Genomic DNA, 19,356 nt, shown 5'->3' with positions numbered 1-19,356 from the left:
ACGTAGCGCGCTGTAGAATGTAACGCAGAACTGTAGCGCAGGACGTAGCGCAGAACGTAACGTGCCTTACAACGAAGCGTGCTGTGGAATGTAACGCACGGTAGATCATAGCGCAGAACGTGACGCGCCTACAACGTAACGCGCCTACAACGTAATGCGCCGTAGAATGTAGCGCACGGTAGATCATAGCGCAGAACGTAACGAGCCGTAGAGCGTAACGCATTGTAGAACGTAAGGCGCGTTCTACAATGCTCCTAACGTACATTCTACGTATAGAACGTAACGTGCAGGAAAATTATTTAAAAGACAAAAGGATATTATTTATCCTCGAGTTTAAGGCCCATTGTAGGTAGAAAAGAAAGCAGGAGTAAATTTCTAGGAAATTTCCCCTGAAATTTTTAGATTAATCTCAGAAATTTTCTAGATTAGACTTGGAAATTCCTTGAATTTCAGAAGTCGTAAATCTTAGACTTTTGAAACTCAAAAATTTCAAAAAAATTTCTAGAAAATTTCTGAGATGAATTTCAAAATGTTTGAGTTCTTTTCTTGAAAATTTCCCAATTTTGAAACAGAAATTTTGCCTTCTGTTTTTTTCTTAACATTGTTAGCTGCTTATAATATATACATATATATGTAGTTTAAAGTTGAATGACAGACATTATTAATTTTCTCCTATCAGGTGTAGTCCTTCACCATCTTTCAGGGTTGCCAGATTGGGTCAGTTTCCCCCCAGTTGTGCTGCTTTTGACATGTTTTGCTGGGGGAAAAAAACAGGTTTGGGTGGGTTGTTAAATTTTTGGCTGCTTTTCACTGCACTTATCTTAGACTCAATGATTAATCATTGATTAAATGCTACTAGGTAGTTGTAAAACAGAAAACCCAGAGAAACATCATGATTTAAAGGACATATCAATACAATAAACTCAAACTCAAAGAGTTGAGTCCTTTGCAGTTCCAGTTGGATCTGGTTCTGGTCAGAATATAAGAGGATGAACAAAATTGTTGTAAATTGTCACAAGTCCGAACGCAGTTGATGACATACGAAAGAAAAACTTGTGAATATAACTGGCGCCATCAACATGAATGTCATTAGCAGTTGGGATTTGGGATGGGGTTTGGAGTTGGGTGAGTTTTACTTTGCATTTGGGTTCTAAACTGTCAGACCTGGCAACCCTGCCTTCTTTGCAATCCTTGACAGGAGCCTAAAACCCAGAATGTAAAACATGTTTTTGTTTTCGCAGATCGAGGAGGAGATGTTGTCCCTGCAGAACGAGCGCTCTGAACGCATCCGCACCCTGTTGGAGCGGCAGGCCAGCGAGATCGAGGCCTTCGACTCAGAGAGCCTCCGCCTGGGCTTCAGTAACATGGTGCTGACCGGCTTGCCCGGCGACGCTTACGCCAAGCAGGGCTACTCCAACGCCCAGCCGTCCGGCTCCCGCTCCGCCGGCCACTGGAGCCACGGCGTGCACCAGCAGAACATGTCGTCGCAGCAACTGTCCCGCCGCAGCCACAACAGCAGCGGCAGCAGCGGCATCGGCAGTGGCGCCAGCGACCGGAGGAGCGAATCGTCCTCCTCATCCTCCCATGGTTTGGGGATGGCTCTGGGGCACGGGCGGGACGGCAGGGACATGCACCACTCGTCCCGCTCCTCCGCCTCCTCTTCTTCCTCCTCCTCCTCGTCTTCCTCCCACCACCAGCGCCACCACCTGCCGCAGCACTACCACCACCAGAGCACGCCGCAGCTCTACCGGGAGCGGGAGAGAGAGCGGGAGAAAGAGAGGGAGCGGGAGTGGGCCGGAGTGCGAGGCTCCGGCGGTGACCTGGCCCACCCACACCCCCTGCCCTTCTCCCATCACCTCCCCTCTCGCTCCTCCTCCCAGTCCCTGGCCATGCTTCCTCCTCCTCCACCAGCTCCACCCTCCATCTCCGGCCCTTCATCCTCCTCGTCTTCCTCCTCCTCATCGCAAGGCGGGATATACGGAGGCGGAGGGCTGGCGGTTCGCGGTACCCCCAACCTGATGGCCCTGAGGAACAGCCCCCAGCCGCTGAGGAGGACGGCGTCCGGCGGCGGGCCTGGAGGCGCCGGCGGCAGCGACGGCGTCCTGAGCCGAAGCACCTCGGTCACTTCGCACATCTCCAACGGCTCCCACCTCTCCTACTCTTAGGAGCCTTCAGAGGCGCGGCAGCGATGAAGGGTGAAGGTAGCTATCGCAGGCTGCGTCTCTATAGATAGTTCCCACAAGACCCGACCGGAAGAAAGTTACCCGGAAAGCCGCCATATTGGTAGGCAACCGGTGAACAGTAGCTGTTTCCATTACACATGTGGGTAAAAATTTGTCGATATTCTGCTGATATGTTAAAAAAAAAAAACACACAATTTTGCGATAGCGCTGTTTGTAGTAAAAAAGAAATAAAATTAAAATAGAAGCTTGTTCACACGATAAGTCATTACTTATTGCATCATTAATTAAGACGCGATAAGTAAGTGTTATGATGTCAACAGTTACATGAGATATATTCAAAATTCAGCCATGGCACTAGCGCTCGTTTATCAGCCAATCATTGGAGATGTTGACGTTTTCAGGCGTTGGAGCGACAAACTCCTTATAGTTGGGAGCAGCTAAGTGTGGGCGTTTGGGGGAAATTGGAGTCTATGATTTTACAGAACTGCTATGGGTTCAAACACGTTCTAATGACACGTTTTTTTATGAACTGGTCGATGCAAAAAAAACAAAAATAAACCCTCCTCCAACCACTTCCTGTCGTCGTATTCGACGTTTCCGCCAGTAGCACCATCCAATATTCATCACAAAAGTCATGTGATCTAAAAAGTATTTTCATTGCAGTTTTTGAAGTAGATCTATTTCAATGCAGACAAAAAAAAGCCTCATCCTAGTGCAAATCTTTATCAAAAAACATTTTGCCGTGTTTCCATTAACAAGTTTATTTTCAAAATTCCCATTTGGGCAATTTTATGGTTACTGGAAATGCAGCAGCAGCAGTAGGCCTGTTATAATACATTTTCCTGGACAATAAATTGTCCTGGAAATTATTGCGAAAAACAATAATACTGTCATATTAAAAATTGTCTCAAAATGCCATTTTGGTCAAGATTCAGGAAGAAAAAAAATCAACTGTATAGAGAATCACAATTCCCAGTTCTGGAAAACTGAATCTATCCATAATGCTCACAAGTCCTATTTTAAACACGTTTCTAGAAACAGCCAATCAAAGCTAAGAGGTGGGTCTTAGCGCTGTCAGTCATGCTTGTGTGCGAATTCTGACTTTTTTTGTCTGAATTATGACTTCTTCTCAGAATCAGAAATGTTTAAATTGCTTACGCACCATCAGGGAAATGTAGTCTTAAAATTCCAATCTAACAGATAAATTTGGGACAGGCTGAAGCGCCAGTTTACAAATCCTGTAACAAGAAAAAAACGTTTATGGGATTATTTTCATATGCTAACTACATAATTGACATACACCTAAGAACGTTTATCTATTTGGATTTTGACAAAGATGGACACAAAATTTTATTTTTTTGGCATAAATGTATTTATTTCTCTATCTACAACGGCCTATGCCGTCTTATAACTTCATTTAATTTTTTTGTTGGCCCTAATCCTCTTCCATAATTATGGTTATTGACTGACATTGTCACTGTTCGCTTAATTTTAGAAACATCTGAAAATATCCTTACCGCTAATGCAGTGATCAGAGCAAATCCATGCCGAAGGCTGTTGTTTCCTCTGGATATTAGCCAGCAGCACCCATTGATGCTTTGCAGCGGAGTTTGCTCACGTTCACAGGTCGTTTCCTGTTTTATCGCCTTTGTTTTTCACCCTTGAATCAAACAGCAACCATCGCCGTTCTCTTTTACGCCATTACTGAACTGGAAAGCTGCTTCCCGTACTATCAAAATGGCGGCATAGCACCTGGATGTAGGAGGTGTGACGTCATGCGGGAACTATCTATACTCCGTTTACCGCCTTTCTCTGTCTTCTGGACAGATTTCCGCTCCCTGGAACCGTTGAGATGCAGAACTTTGTGCACAAAGAGTCCCAGAGGTCAAGAGGAAGGGGCAAACCGGGGTTACCGAGCTGCATCCTGCCTCTTTAGACTCAGGCTGGGTAGAGAGGGTTTCTCCCATTCTCACGGATATAACAAGGGGAGGAATGTAACCACCTGTATCACCACTGGATGACGGTGGTGCTAGACGTTTCTGTTCAGTGTTTTTATCTGTTACTGTATGAAAATGTGAGGCAGGATGTGTGACCGGGGGACGTTTGGCCTTTGTTTCCTCCTGCGGCTGCAGAGGCAGCAGCCGTGTCTCAGGGTTCCTACACAGCCTGGAGATTATTTTTATGGAGATTACGGAAAGGTTTGGGAACATATGGAGAAATAAGAGAGTATGGAAGGATATTTGTATTTATTCCATGTCTCATTGTTGAATCAAGGTTGCATCCATACAATCATCTTCCATTTCTTTCATTTGTTTTCATCTGTTGTTCTTTCAACCATTTGTTTTCCTTTCTTTCTTTTGTTCTTCTTTCCTCTGTACATGTTTCCCACCCTTCCTACCTTTTCTTCCTTCCTTTGTTCTTCCCTTCCTTCCATTGGTCTTCCATCTTTCTTTCCATTTTTTCTTCCTTCTTCTGTTCATTGTTTGTTTATTCCATTGTTCCTTCCTTCCTTCCATTTGTTTTCCATTATTCCATCCTTTGTTCATTTGTCTTTTGTTCTTTCTTCTTTTGTTTTTCTTCTAGCTTTCTTCTCCTTTCTTTCTATACTTTTAAAGTGAGACTGAGTTCTGTTGGATCTGCGTTGGGTTCAAGCTTAACGCTGTGTAGAAACCCTGCTGTCTTCTTCTATGATGTTCTGCTCTGGAATGGAGAAAGAAAGAAGACATGGGAGGGAAAAAAGGAAGATGTTTTTGTTTTGTGTCCAGATGCTGCACAGCAAGTCCTGAGAGAAACAAAAGTCAAAGATGAAATTCAGAAAACATTTTTAAACTGCTGTTATTATTATTTTTTTTTAACTGTGTGAAAACACAAAAACAATTTGCTTGGAACGTCACCAATGCCTTCAAGGGGTTCTTAAAGGGATGTTGTGCCATCCACTTTTTATGGTTATTATTATTAATTTATTTAATGACTGAACTGAAAACACAGAATGTTTGTAAAGCAAAGAGACTCTTCCAAAAACGCAGCGTGGACGAGGAACGTGTATAAAAGCAAAGCTTTCTGACATCGATGACATACTGAATATTTCAATATAAGTGTCACTCCAGTGCATGACATAGATGTACATAAAATAGAAAAAAGATGAACAAACACATTGAACAGTACTGTATCCGTCCCAGTTTACCGCATTTAGAATCACTTGTCCCAGTTTGTTTTATTTTTAACCTTTTACTGTAGATATTTATGGGAATATTAAGAACAGAAATCGTTTGGTTTTATAGATGAACAAAGACAATGATAGTAATTTTTTTATATACTCCAAAGTTGAACTCCAGCTGCATTTTTTTCTATAGGTGTCGATATTACCATAACTAATCCTGGTGTAATCGTTGTCGTGATCATGTTCACGTTTTTTCTTGCGAGGAGCAGAAAGGGGGCCACTGTTTACTGTAAAAACATAGAACTATAACAATAGCTGATGAATCTGTTGCATTGTCAGGTGTGGTGTGTCTAAGATATCAATGACTATTAATAAGGGGATCGTTAATAACTGTTAATGATTTATGTACGTGTGTCGAGCGGTAAAGTCTAGTTATAATGCCACTTTCTTTTTATAAAAAAAAACAACTAACGACTATTTAAGATAAAAGGACACTCCAAGCAAGCCACCCCACCTGACCTCTGACCCCCTTCCTTTGGACTCTCTTTGGAGAAAAACAACAATAAAAAAAATAAAAAATCTATATATATAGGCCACTGGAATGTAAACACCGGTTTACTTTTCGTTTTGGTTTATTTGTGTTTTGCGAGGATCAAACTGCCGAAGGATGCAGCATGCAGGCGGTGGACAGAAAGACGGAGGGATGACGGGACGGGCCCCCGACTGAGCTGCTGTGGCCCCCCCAGGCCCTTTCACAGCAGCCCGTCTGAACCAATCAGTGTTCACGCAAACGGTTACATTTACTACTGTGGGCATGATGCTCTTTTTTTTTTCTTTGGGTTTGAAAAGAAGAAGAAGAAGGAGGAAGATAATCACCCTGCAGTTTGTTTGACTCAGAAACACCAGCTCCAGACAACGCCCCTCTGTATAACACTAATACTTTATGCTCGGTTGGAATCTCAGTGCATGCGTAAACTCCTTGTAAAGACTAAGACTCTGCGGGCTTTGGGACGGCGTGGACGTCGGTGTGGTTGCTTGTTAGCCTCCCACTTCGGAAAAGGACGACGCGGGCTCATGGAGTCGAGGTTTCTTTGGGGGCGTTGGGGGTTTTATTGGGTGGGGAAGGGGTGAGATTAATTACTGGACATAAGCTTGAGAAGGGAACACAAGATGGGTCGATGTGTGTTGTTGGAAATGGGAAGCAAGGGGTGGATTTAAAAAGTGATTTAAAAAAGATAATAAATTGATATTAACACATTAACTTGGTTTCATGTTTTTCATTTAAAATACATGTTTTTATACTTACTTTTTGTCAATAACAATGTTTTTTTGGTGTCTGGAAAATGAGCTGTTTCAAGACTTCCTGATTGTTGAGTGACATTTGACGGGCACTCCATCGTGACCTAGCAACCCCACCCCGTTACCTAGCAGCCCAAGTGGAACTCCAGCACATTGGGTCAGCTGACTTTGGAAATTTCTGACAATCTCAAAATTTCTCTAGGCAGAAATTTGCCTTTTTTTTTCTATCTACAGCAGCGGTAAAACGCTGTAGTACGCAAGTCTGCTTCAGTTTCAGAAAGTTAAGTAAATGTGTGTGCAATATAATCAAACATAAGATGGAGAAATAAATTAGTGTTTTCCATCAACACATGGGAAGCAGTTTTGAACAATAAGAGAGATGAGCCCACCAGTGACAACATAAACATGTTACAGTCCAGTTAGTCTGCAATCTTCTACTGAAGTATTTAGTTTGAAGTAAAGAATCTGACAGCTATTCAGTAAGGGAATGTTAGGTTTAAGGAAAATAGCTCATTTTATAGCAAGGAATATTTGAATTAATATCAACATGTTAAGCTTTGTAGATTCACATTTTAACAGCGATAGAGAAGCATTTTCTTTTTACGTATTTTGGTTTGGATCCTGGGTGAAGGTGTGCGGATTAATCCAAAATGTTGATATCGATTTAAAGTTTTGATAATATACCAAGTTGGTATTAGTATTGGATTGATACTACCATGGTAAGATTCATATTTTTGTTTTAGATTACCTATTCAAATATTTCATTTTTGTACTGTAGTGTCTTAACTAACTCAAAAATTTTGCTTTGATTTGCACTCAAATTATTTTTTTACACTGAGGAAAAAAGGAACATAAATTTGTTCTGTTCAATAATATCGATACCAAATCTGTATCGGATTGATAACATGGTAAGATTGATACTTTAGTTTCAGATTCCCATATAACATTTTATTTTATTTTGTCGTAGTTTCAACTCTACCGTAAACAATATTTTGTTTTAATTTTCTGAAATAAGACTTTATTTAGGAAAAATCACACACAAATTAGTTTTATTCTATTATCATGTTAACAAAATAATTAAACGAAAAACTCACAACAGCACCAAAAGGTCAGAAATCTGATGATGTATCAAACTTAAATAATAATAAGCATCGATATTGGCGATATCGATATCCAATTCACTATCAATTAATTCAATATCAATATCCAATTCACTTAGCATTGGATTGATACCAAAATATGCAATATCACACACCTGTATTTTATTACGTTAAGATATTAAAGTGTTTTGTAGACACCTACAAACTTAATCCAAATTATGTCCTAGGTTTTAACAAAATAACTGAATGGAAAAAACACAGAAACCCCTAAAGGTCATGAATTAAATAATAAAAGTATTTATTATCTGCGACATTAACCGTGCATTTACATGGTGTCAGATTGATACCGCCAGACTGTGCAGCGATTTTCTTTCAAGGCACTCCATGCAGGTTGCCACTCTGGGTGGAGAGCCAAGTTAAAACCGTTGGTAATATAAAAATGACATCCTGTTAATACTGTCTGGTTTTATAGCTGTAAAACTATAGTTTTGAATTCCTGTACTCCTGCTATTTTCATTATAATTTTTTTGTTTTTGTTTCATCTCCTGAGCTGCTATTGTGCTGCAACAACAGTCTGACATCATTATTACAGAGCAACTGGGAGGATCTGTGCGCATTGCCCTTTAAAATGTGTCTGTCATCCCTCGGCTAATGGAAAGTCACTCCGCTTGTTTTCCCCGTTGCAGATTTGCTCGGTCTAGCTAGCTGGAGAGGTGGGGGGAAGAGAGAGCATTTTCCGTCGGCCGACAATCCAGGAAGGAAGGGGAGAGGACAACGAGGACGGAAATAACAAGCGCGAGGAGGAGGAGGGGGTGTCCAAAAAGGAAACTCTACCCCTTTAAGAGCAAGTGGGACATAGCGGTGCGAGAAAAAGGAGAGGAGGGGGAGAAGAAAGAGGAATTAAAAAAGAAAAGGAAGAAAGAGACAGGGAGGGAGGAGGGAGAGCGGGCGATAAAAAAAGAAAGATGACATCCTCGCAGCTGAACGGCCGAGGTGGAGCGGTAGGCTGCGGCCCGGCGAGAGCGCCGCTCGCCGGGGTCAGGGCTTGAATCCAGCAGCGAGGCTTCGACAAAACACCCGACCGGCCTACCGCGGCTTCGGAAATCGGAAAAAAATAGACTCATAAATCAAAAAAAAGCAAAGCATGACCTGCTGTTTTGACAGATATTACCACTCATATTCGTTCTCTTGCGCGAAAAACATGGCATTTATTTCACTGTTTTGTGCGCGGCGCTAAAGAGTAAAACTGCAGCGGCTCGGTCATTAGTATTATTACTATTTTTGGTTGTTTTCAGGCAACTCCTGTGGGTTGATTTCTGCGTGTTTAGCGAGGTTTGGGGTAATTTCTGTGTTTGTAAACTATTAAAGTTTAAAACCGGAGACAAGCAGGCCGTTACTGGACTGGGCCTGCTCCACCTCTGCAGCCTGCGTTAGTCCCAACAGCTGCGTGCGTCTCAACCCACAGCTCTACCTCAATGAGAAAACCAGATTTCAGCACACGGCTTTGGCTTTGTTCGCGCTATACGACAGAACCGGGGAGCCCATCGTTCCCGCTGCGGGCCGGGCCTCCGTCCGCGTCCCGATCGCCACCGGAGGGGCCGATCCGAGCCATGCAAAGGCGGCTCCCCACGACCTCAACCTCAACCAGGAGCTGACTTCATAATCTCCACCGCTGTCTGTGGCGCAAAATGGATGCTGCTTGGAGCAATTTTCTCTTCCAGGTAGGCTTTTCGCGGGCCTCTGTTTTGCGTTTTCTCCCCCTGCTGCTTCCACGCCACACACGCAGGCCCTGTCTGTGTCATCCCAGCCTCGCTCACATCTTTTTGTTACTACCTCTGCAAGATAAATGCTGTGACTTGTGTTTACATTTGGTGATGGCCTTCTCCTTGCTCCTCCAGAGTACTCCCACCCAAAACCAAGTGGAGGGGAGCCTCCAATCAGAGCTCATGCAAGTGCATACGAGTTCTCCCCAGACCCCACCCACAGAGCACATAGCGCAGCCTCCTTCCACTGTGGACACCACGGCTCTGAGTGAGGAACCCCTGCCTGGTGAGAGACACGGCAGCTCAGCCACACCTGAGTGGGTTCAGCTGGATAAACAACCTGAAGACAGCCGGAGAGATGGGGGTTGCTCCAAACACTTTGACAATTTGAGCTGGGTGCCTTTTATGATGACATAAATGTGAAGATGTAATTGGGACTGCAATTGATGATTATTTCAGGAATTGATTAATCGTTTATTCAGGTGATTAATCGATTAAAAATGGCGCATTCTATAGCTATCTAATTTAATGCATTTTTATAGGATGTTTTTTAAATTGCAGTTCAGCCTGTGGTGTGGCATTAAATTGTTTATTTAGAGATGCTGCTAACAATTATTTTAGTAATCAATTAATTATTTTGACGACTAATCGTTTAAAATGGCACGTGCCATACATTTTTCATTTAACCACTTAAGCATTTTTTCACAAAAATTCTAATTCATTTTATTGTCTAAACCTAAATTAAACAAGCTTTGCTTTAGTAAATCTGAACTGAGTGAAATTAAAACCAGCCACTTGAGGAGTTTAGTCTATTTTTATCTTAAAAGCAAAATGCATAAAGTTTTTGTAGAGTTTGGTTTATTTACCAAATAAACCAAACTTGGTTTATTTGGTAAATAAACCAAAATAAAGTTGTATTACAACTTTGTTGTACTACAACTAAGTTGTAATACAACTTTGTTCTCAAAATATGCCTATTCTCATATTATTTAGACTTTATCCTTGTATGAGCTTATTCATTCTCACAAATTTATTTATTTTTCTTAGTATGTCCCCAATACTCTGTCGTAGTTTTCTGTTTCAGCTGAATTAAAACGCAATTTTGCTTTAAAAATTCAGAATCAGGTGGTGAACTTCACTGTGACAGGCCCTGAGTTTCTCCTCTTCCTCTTCTTCTCTTCCCCCTGGTTCCTCCAGAGCCGGTGAAGCCAGCGCCTCGGCTGGCCCGCGTGCAACACATCTGTGCCATCTGCAACAAGCAGTTCAAGAACAACTACAACTTGCGGCGGCACCAGTCGGTCCACACTGGGGTACGCATGAAGGACAGGGCCAGAGTGCAGGCGGAGGGAGCAAAGGAGGGAGCCACCGGCCAGGTGGTGGTGGCGGCGGCGGCCCCGCTGGCCATGGCGGTGGGGGCCGGAGGGAGGGTGGAGAGGCCCACTGTTCCCCTCTCCCTGCTGCACCTCTCCGTGCCTCCCCCTCTCGCCCCTCCCGGCGTGCTGGCGGGCGCCCAGCAGCCTCCCCTGGGCGGTCAGGATGGCGAAGGGGTTGCCATGCCAAACGTCATGGCTACTGTTAACCCTCATGCTCCGCCTCCTGCTGCTGTCGTCATGGCCACAGGGGCGACAGTACAGGTGGGTCAGGGCCTTGTGAGAGACGGTTGTCGTCAACCCCCGAGCTGTTGTTTCTTAAGCTGCCTTCGCCACGACGATCTTTGAACTCGTCTCCTGTGTTTGATTTTGGGAGAAATCCCTGAGCGCTGATTGGTTGAGGGGCGATTTCAGTCCCCGGTTTAAGAAACAGTTCGCTCGAAGTAGGGCTGGGCGATATGGCAATATGGCTTACAAATAAAACCTGGAAAGAAAAAAAATATAAGATTTGTTTCCACACCAGAGACAATTTTAACTTTTCTTTTCTAAAAAATGAAGTGGAAAATAGAAAATATTTTCAAAAGGTGGCTTTTATTTCAGTCATCCCTTCTGTAAGTTGTATTATGGAGCATCAGGGCCAGGCTACAAAAATGTTAGTTTAAAGGAGACCTATTTTACAAAATTCACCTTTTGCATGTTTTCATACTTCTTCTAAAAGCATAAAATAAAATAAAAAACCCAGCTGCTTTTTTTGGCAAAAAGTTTATGTTTTTTGGTGTCTGGAAAATGAGCCATTTCAAAAACATTCGACTGGCACTACGCCCGTTACCTAGCAACCCGAGTGGTGCTCCAGCACGTTTGTTCAGCTGCTTTTACTGCTAAATTCGCTGTACAATGGCCACTGGAAAAAACACGTGTTCTGTTGTCGACTTACCATCCAGAAACAACTTGTTGCATTTTTATTGGTTGTGCAGGAGGCTCCACTTCTGCTTTTCAAACATGTACACTTGTATAATTGGGCATCTGCTTGCAGCATTTTCACGCACCAGTGTAAACGTTGAGTTTGGCAGACCTGACCAAACTGAAATCTCATCATCTCAGAATGATTTTATGCAAAAAAATGTCCTGTATAGTCCAATCCTAACCTGTTCAAGGAAGCAGAATGGGTCACCTTTAATTACAAGAACGTAGTACAAGATGCAATTTTACCAGAAAAATAAAATTACTGTAAGTCATTTTGAGAAAACACTTCTAGTAACTAGATCTGATGTCAGCTGGTCAGTTCATATCATTTTCTTTAAAACAGGCACCGTTGTTTGCTCAAACGTGTCAAAGTTCTGCCGACCAAAATGATTTGTTGATTATGTTAAAAGGTTAAGTATATCCATGGATTATTACAAATTATAACTCAACAATATTCCTCATTTTAATTTATTTTGTGTTGGAGTTCTCATAAAATTACAACTTTATTCTCCTAATATTGTGGCGTTTCAACTTTATTGTTGTACAATTTTATTCTCCTAATACTGACTTTATTCTTCTGAATAAAAAAAAAAAAGAAAAACCTAGCCTGGCCCTAATATTCCATCGTAGAGTTGACCTGAATTCAAAGTCTAACAAAAGACGAGTGCATTGATGAGGGAAAAAAAAAATCCAGATTTCTTAAAACTTAAATCTTCAGAGAGATAAAACTGATGCATCGCCCAGCCCTAGCTCGAAGCCCCACTCCCCCACGCTCCCCTGCATGTTCTCTGTTACACAAACCAGAATTAAAGACGAGCCAGAAGTAATTCTTAGCAACTGCGATCATCAGATCATTTATCTAACTGGCCGATTATCTGTGTTTGCATGGTTACATCATCAAATATTACAAATTCTCTTTCAGTATGTGGAGAACAGACCTAAACTCTGTAGCTTGTTTGTTTTTGTCTCAGCGGCCCGCCAATCCCAACCCCAACCCCGTGAAGAAGAACCACGCCTGCGAGACGTGCGGGAAGGCCTTCCGGGACGTCTACCACCTCAACCGGCACCGGCTGTCCCACTCCGACGAGAAGCCCTTCTCCTGCCCCATCTGCCAGCAGCGCTTCAAGAGGAAGGACCGCATGAGCCACCATGTGCGGTCCCACCAGGGCGGCGTGGAGAAACCCTACATCTGCCCTCACTGCGGCAAGGCTTTCTCCAGGTGATGCAGCGCTGCAGCCACACGCCGTGGCCACGCCCCCTTCCTGCTCTGACTTGTTTCTCTTGTGTCCTGCTGTAGGCCTGACCATCTCAACAGTCACGTCAGGCAGGTGCACTCCTCAGAAAGACCTTTCAAATGTCCGGTATGTATAATTTCTTTTTTTCTTATTTGCAGTTTTATTATTCTAAAGGTGCATTCACACCAGTCCTGTTTTGTTTGTCGAGAAAGTCCGGTTTATTTGGGGAGATGTAAATGCATAATCGAACTTTGATGCAGACAAAACAGCTCAATTTCTTTTATGATGATGAAGATTTTTTGATGGGTAATTTTGTTTACAGATACTTCATAATACATTTTTTTATGTTGCCGTTGTTTGGTTTTTATTTTTCCTTTTGGTTGTTTTATTTTAGATATTTAAAGTGTTAAGTGCTGTGTACTCTGTGTTTGAGAAAGGGAATTATAGCATTATTATGTCATTATCAATATATTACTTATTATCATTTATCAGAATAATTTTTGGGACAGTACATCTTCCAGTAACAGTTATTGTGACAGGCCTATATATAAACACCAAGCGGAGTAGAGTCCACTCATGAAGCAGGAAGACGACTACAGAGCAGGGAATTCTGGGTAAATGGAACCAAAGCAAACGCGCCAGAAGGAGAAATAGAAAAGAAATCCTACAACCTCTAAAATCTGATGCTAATCAATTTTTATTTACATTTTGCAAAGAAGGACGTTGCTCTCATGTCTTTGGATGTTTTTATGTTGCTTCCTTCAGTGGTTCTTGGTGCAGCGCCACCACAGGTGAGGAGGGGAACAGGTTTTTGACACCGTGCGGTTAGAAAGAGAACCACAGGAGCTGAAAATGAAATAAATGTTCAATTTTGGTCCCCAATCAAACCGAATCTATCAGGTGTGAATGCAGCCTAAAATCCCAAGGTGTTCTGATTTTTACCAGTGTTGCTTCATCTGTCCTCTGTCTGCAGACTTGTGAGTCGTGTTTTGCCACGAAGGATCGCCTGCGAGCCCACATGATCCGTCACGAGGAGAAAGTGCCGTGCCACATCTGCGGGAAGCTCCTGTCCGCCGCGTACATCACCGATCACATGAGGGTGCACAACCAGTCGCAGCACCACGTCTGCCACCTCTGTAACCGCAGTGAGTGCACACGCAAACGCGTTTTACCATCAGTTTTATTAAAAGTGTCTGATGAAGGCACAAACTTTAAAGTTCATAAATCTAGAGTCCTCTGCAACGGCTCCTTCTCCATTTCTTTTTTGGACCAGTTAACCAATCAGTCTCTCTCTCTAGTTTGTTTGGTATTTTGAAAAGTCGAAAACGTTTCTAAAAACAACTCCAAAATTTTGAGATTGATCTCAGAAATGTTCTAGAAAAAACTTTGACATTTGAAACTCCTTATAAAAACAGCTAAGCGTTTGAGTGCTTTTGCCAAGCCTGGGATTATTAGGACAGCAAGGCAAATAATGATGCCGGTCAGTCGATGGAAAAAAGAATTTCCATCAAAAGAACTCTTGGAAATTTCAGATTTTCAAAGGTTGAAAGTTTTTGACCTTTGAAACTCTAAAAGTGGGCAGTTTTAGAAAAACTGAACATTTTCAAACATGAAAAATGTCCAGGTTTTTTCTTGAAATTTTCTGAATTTAAAAACTTTTGAGGTTTTTTTCCAGGAAATGTTCAACTTTTTTCTAGAAAATGTTCTCCTGTCCTAAGATTGATCTAAACATTTTTGATGTTTTTTTTTTTATTTTTTATGGTGTGTGTGAAAATGTACTCTCTTTTTTCTATGTACTTTGGCACTAATACACCGTTGTAGTAAACGGTCAGTTATGGAAAAGTACCTGCTCTGACCCCTGCTCTCCACCAGGCTTCACCACGCTGACTTATCTCCGCGTCCACGCCCAGAAGCACCACGGCCAGGAGTGGAAGGAGAGCCCCGGCGGCTTCGGCGGCACGGCCTCGGGCGGCGTCCTCGTCTGCCACCTGTGCGGCGTCCAGTGTAAGACGCCCACCCAGCTCCAGGGCCACATGGGAACCCACAGCACCAGCCAGGCACCACCGACTCCCGTCACCTCCAACGTGGCCGCCAGCAGCTCCATCTCCCTTAGCAACATGGTGACGGCGGCGCCCACCGTGTACGTCACCGGGAACACGGTGGTGGACCTGCTCGTCACGGACTGCTCTAGCATCGCGGCGCCGCAGTCCCACAGTTAGCAGGATTGATCTGAAGCGAGTCCCGGGACAGTTACTTGTTGATTCTGATCCGGTTTAATGTTTTATTTTCCGTTTTTATTCAAGTAGGTATGGCTGCAGATGAAGTAGGCGTTTCCAAAGGAAGACGTTTCACAAGAGCCTCACCTGATTAGACAAGCAAAAAACAAGGACCACGCCTGATTGGACGAACAAAATCAAGCGCAAAATGATTGGTCAAGCACGTCAAAGTAGCCGTTTTTCAAGAACCAAGACGAAATTAACGTCTATCATTCGACATTTTTATTAATATCTTTAGCTAACTTGTCCGGTATCGGATCGTCATTTATTTATTCTGTTGTAACAAGGTAAAAGACTTATTAAGCACTTAATAACGGCAGAGTGATTGTGTTAGCTTGTCGGACATTAGCGGCGTCTCCATAACTTCTCCTTTTACCTCCTTCGTCTTTTACCAGTGAACGTCCGGTTACGTTTCAAAATAAAAGCATCAAGATAAATCACGTTTTAATATCAAACAGCTTTGCTTTTTTTTAACAGATGTTTATCAGTAAGGAGGGCTAAATGTTGACTAAATGCCTTTACATTAAAAAATGTAATCCGTTTTTGTTACTGAAATAATGTGAAACTGACATAAGTAGCTAAAAACAAAAGTAAAATTATCATTCAAAAAATAATGTTACTTAAACTGGACTTGAGTCCTTCTTCAACTACTTATCATCTTGTTCGGCTTTTAAAGCAGTCACCACAGATGAATTATTTCAGCATGTTTCTGAAAGACTTCTGTTACTGGATCAAGCCAATCAGTGTAGAAACATCTGTTCTTTAGAAACGCCTGCTTTGAGTCTGCAGAGAACCCCCCTCTCTTTTTATTAGCACTTAGGGGTTAGAGGTGAAATCTTTGAGAGAAGAAACATCTAAAAAGTTTTGCTGCAGAGCTGGAGCATCAAAGAAGACATCTTGGAGAGCAGCTGCAGCAGGTTCACCGACACTAATGACAAACATGGATGTGCTGTCCAAATATTTCCGAATGAAGACTCTAATGAAAGCGTGGTTCTCCCTCTCCACCCTTAAACTCCCTTCTTTTTTGGCATTGGCTGCTGTCTACTGTACCAAGTACTGTAAATCTCACACCAGCTCTGATCTTACCTCCATGTTAGCAACTACCGAGAATACTGAAAATCCAAAACGGTTTGTGTCGAGACGTTTCGGTGGGGTGGAAACAAGACAAACGTTGGAAGGGAAGTTGTGTGTTTGCGTGTGTGTAAGTTTGAGCTCCTCTCGCATGTTTGTAGTTTTATTTCACAAGACGGAGATAAAAATTAGGGTTTAACGCTAGATAAACGTCTTTTTTGTGGAGGTAATCAGGAAAGAAGATTCATTTGCAGGGGATGAGTCATCTGTTTCCTAAAGGTACAGAAATAAAATAAAAAATAGTTGTAATTCAGGAGCATCAAGCACCTTAAAGCTGTCGGACTCGGTAAGGATGGAGATTTGAGTTTTCTCGGATTGTTTTGCTCTGAGTCTTCCTCTCTGGGTCTGGCCTTCACAGGAAAAAAAAAAAAAAAACTGCTAATCAGCACTTCGGCTTCTGAACTACCTTTTTGCATGAAAACAAAATAAACCAAGCAAGCTCGGCCATGTTTATTGTTAGAAAACTGTCATGACGAGAATAAAATTTAGCAGTTCCACTAAGTTAGTTAGCTGTAGACGATAATATTTATGAAAAAGTTGATTTTACTCTGAATTTTTTCACATAGATTGCCATTCATTTGATTGCAGCTGTCATTGCCATAGTCCTTTTTTCTTTTCTTTTCTCTGTGTTCCAGTCCAATGGGTGAAACTCTTTTTTTTTTTTAGATTTAGTCTTTTAACTTTCTGCATAGCACTTGTTTTCTGCATCAGTCGTGTAATGAGTTGTCGCGTTTTGTGGAAAGGGCTTAAAAAGTCACTTTAAGTCGAGGGGAGTAGGACTTTAACAGTCGACGAGTGCAGTTTGTTTTGTGTTCATCTCTTACCTTGAAATCTGTAGTTGTTTCTTTCTTTGAAAATGTGTTTTTCCTGTTGAGAAACATAGTGATTTATTGCAAATTAATTTTAGTTTTTCTCCATTACACTAAAAAAAATAATAATGATGATACCTCTACTTTAGGCTTCTGTACAGCTCTTGTGATACATCTTTAATGCCTTATCGTACTCAACTGCATTTTAATTCTTTTATGACAAAATATTTCAAATCTTAGTCATGGATTCATTAAGAATATTAAGGGGATGTATTTATATTTATATTTTTATATTTCTCAACAGTATGCATGTCTAAAAAGTTGTTAGAGCAAAAAAATCGATACTTATTACAGTCATTGTTTTTGTTTTTTTGTTTTGTTTTTTTGTAGATCAAGTAGAGATCATGTTATTTTATAATTTGGACAGTTTAAAGTAAAAATATTAAACAAGAATTACTGTTTGGACTGTTTTTTCCCCCCCGTGTTGTTAGTTTAGTGTCCCAAAGATGATTTTAATAAAAAACACAAACTACCATTAGAGGGAAAACATTGAAAATTGTCCATCAATTTCAAACATCGCTTTGTATAGCAAGGATGAAGCAATTAGGATTGATCGTGATGAATTGATAATTGAAACAACTACTTTACTAATCAATTAACTGGAGTGTAGACTCAAAACTGTACAAATGATATAAACATTCTGAATTTAGAATGAAAAACAAAACGTATCTGTTAATTTTTTTCTACCCAGAAGTCTGAGTGGCATAGATTTAGATTTATTTGACTCAAATTTTGTTAAAAAATAAAAATAAACCATTATGTGCCCTTTGCCATCCAATTATTAATCAGTTAACTGAAATAATGACCGACAGATCAGCCTGAAATAGTATTAATGTCAAGCAATGGTTGAGCTTCTAAAACTGTTTCAGATCCATTGTCGGTAGATTCTTATAATTTAACCCAAAATATTTTCTAGAAAAAACTGAAGAAAATTTCAGAGCTCCAAAAGTCAAAACTTTGCTAGAAAAAAATCTGAAAATTTCAAATGAATCTCAGAAATTTTTAAGAAAAAACAGAATTTTTTTAAAGTTGAAAAAGTTAAACTTTTGAAACTCAGGAATTTCCTTGTTTTTTCTGAAAATTGACTGATATCTAAAACGATGAGTTTTTTTCTAGAAATTTTTGACTTTTTGATCTCCTTCAGCTTCCTTGTTCTTTCTAAAAAATCTCTTAAGATTAATCTAAAAATTTCTGAGTTTTTTTTGGTGGAAACGTATTAAGTTTTCACTATCAGTAACGGCCCCAACACGCCATCATAGAGCTTTTCATATGTGGATAATAGAAGTCCTTTTTAGCTGCACATGCAACCTTTGCTACAAATGATCAATCGATCAATAAAGTTTATTTGTATAGCACATTTGAGCAACAAATGAACTATGATGTAAAGTTCAAAGTGCTTTATATCATAAAAACAAAAATTAAAAGTCATAGAAGACAGCCAGCAGTTGACAAAATTAGTAAATATTATATTTTGCCAAGTTTCATCATTAAGCATCAAAATGTTGGTCAGTGTTTCATTTATTATGGTTAAAAACCAACTCTTAGACAGATGGGATTTAGTCCAGATTTAACTCAGTTTTCCAGCTGTTTTGCAGTTTTCTGGAAGTTTGTTCCAGATGTACACTTAAGGAATAATACACACAATTCCCACAAGTCTGAACTGGAAGTGATCCGTGTCACTGAACCGCCATCTTGGTAGGCAAGCGCAGCTCAAAGCTTTGAGACCAACTAAAAGTAACTAGAGTCCTCAAAAACTGTGACTGAGTAATGGTTATGATGTACTTATGTTGTTTATTAATTAGATAGGAATGAGTTGAGAGCTAGTTCTAAGCTTTTGGCTTGTTTATTCTTGTCATAGCAATTCCATAGCAACTGTCATGTTACAGATCCTACCAAGATGTCTGTCAGCTACAAAGTTCCCAGAAGTGTAACGTCATATGAGACCTATGTATTCTTGCATTGAAATGTTCATTTTTTTATTTAAAAAAGAGCTGAATTATTTTTTCA

General features: G+C 41.1%; 2 protein-coding genes and 1 long non-coding RNA gene across 3 annotated transcripts in view; 2 read left to right on the top strand and 1 right to left on the bottom strand.

The window, feature by feature from the left end:
- Positions 1-4,658, top strand: part of taok2b (TAO kinase 2b) — a 35,107-nt gene extending 30,449 nt beyond the window's left edge. The window contains exon 20 of the mRNA XM_008436795.2: positions 1,242-4,658. Coding sequence (XP_008435017.1) covers positions 1,242-2,165 — 924 coding nt within the window. The 3' untranslated portion in view covers positions 2,166-4,658. The remainder of the gene's footprint in view (positions 1-1,241) is intronic.
- Positions 4,659-7,733: 3,075 nt separating this feature from the next.
- On the top strand, positions 7,734-16,855 carry mazb (MYC-associated zinc finger protein b (purine-binding transcription factor)). The gene is made up of 7 exons (XM_008436793.2): positions 7,734-9,463; positions 9,641-9,791; positions 10,703-11,139; positions 12,810-13,057; positions 13,136-13,199; positions 14,047-14,218; positions 14,946-16,855. The coding sequence occupies exons 1-7, from the start codon at positions 9,431-9,433 to the stop codon at positions 15,290-15,292; spliced, it is 1,452 nt and encodes a 483-aa protein (XP_008435015.1). The 5' UTR covers positions 7,734-9,430; the 3' UTR covers positions 15,293-16,855.
- On the bottom strand, positions 13,753-15,033 carry LOC103481388 (uncharacterized). The gene is made up of 3 exons (XR_536286.2): positions 14,920-15,033; positions 14,016-14,207; positions 13,753-13,919 (listed from the first exon to the last, which is right to left on the bottom strand). It is a non-coding gene; the product is annotated as an uncharacterized LOC103481388 (long non-coding RNA).
- Positions 16,856-19,356: the final 2,501 nt, after the last annotated feature.

Source organism: Poecilia reticulata, linkage group LG19, assembly GCF_000633615.1.
Source record: "Poecilia reticulata strain Guanapo linkage group LG19, Guppy_female_1.0+MT, whole genome shotgun sequence".
In the NCBI taxonomy this organism is placed as follows: Eukaryota; Metazoa; Chordata; class Actinopteri; order Cyprinodontiformes; family Poeciliidae; genus Poecilia; species Poecilia reticulata.
The sequence above is the reverse complement of the archived record's forward strand: the minus strand, read 5'-3'. Positions and strand labels throughout refer to the sequence as shown.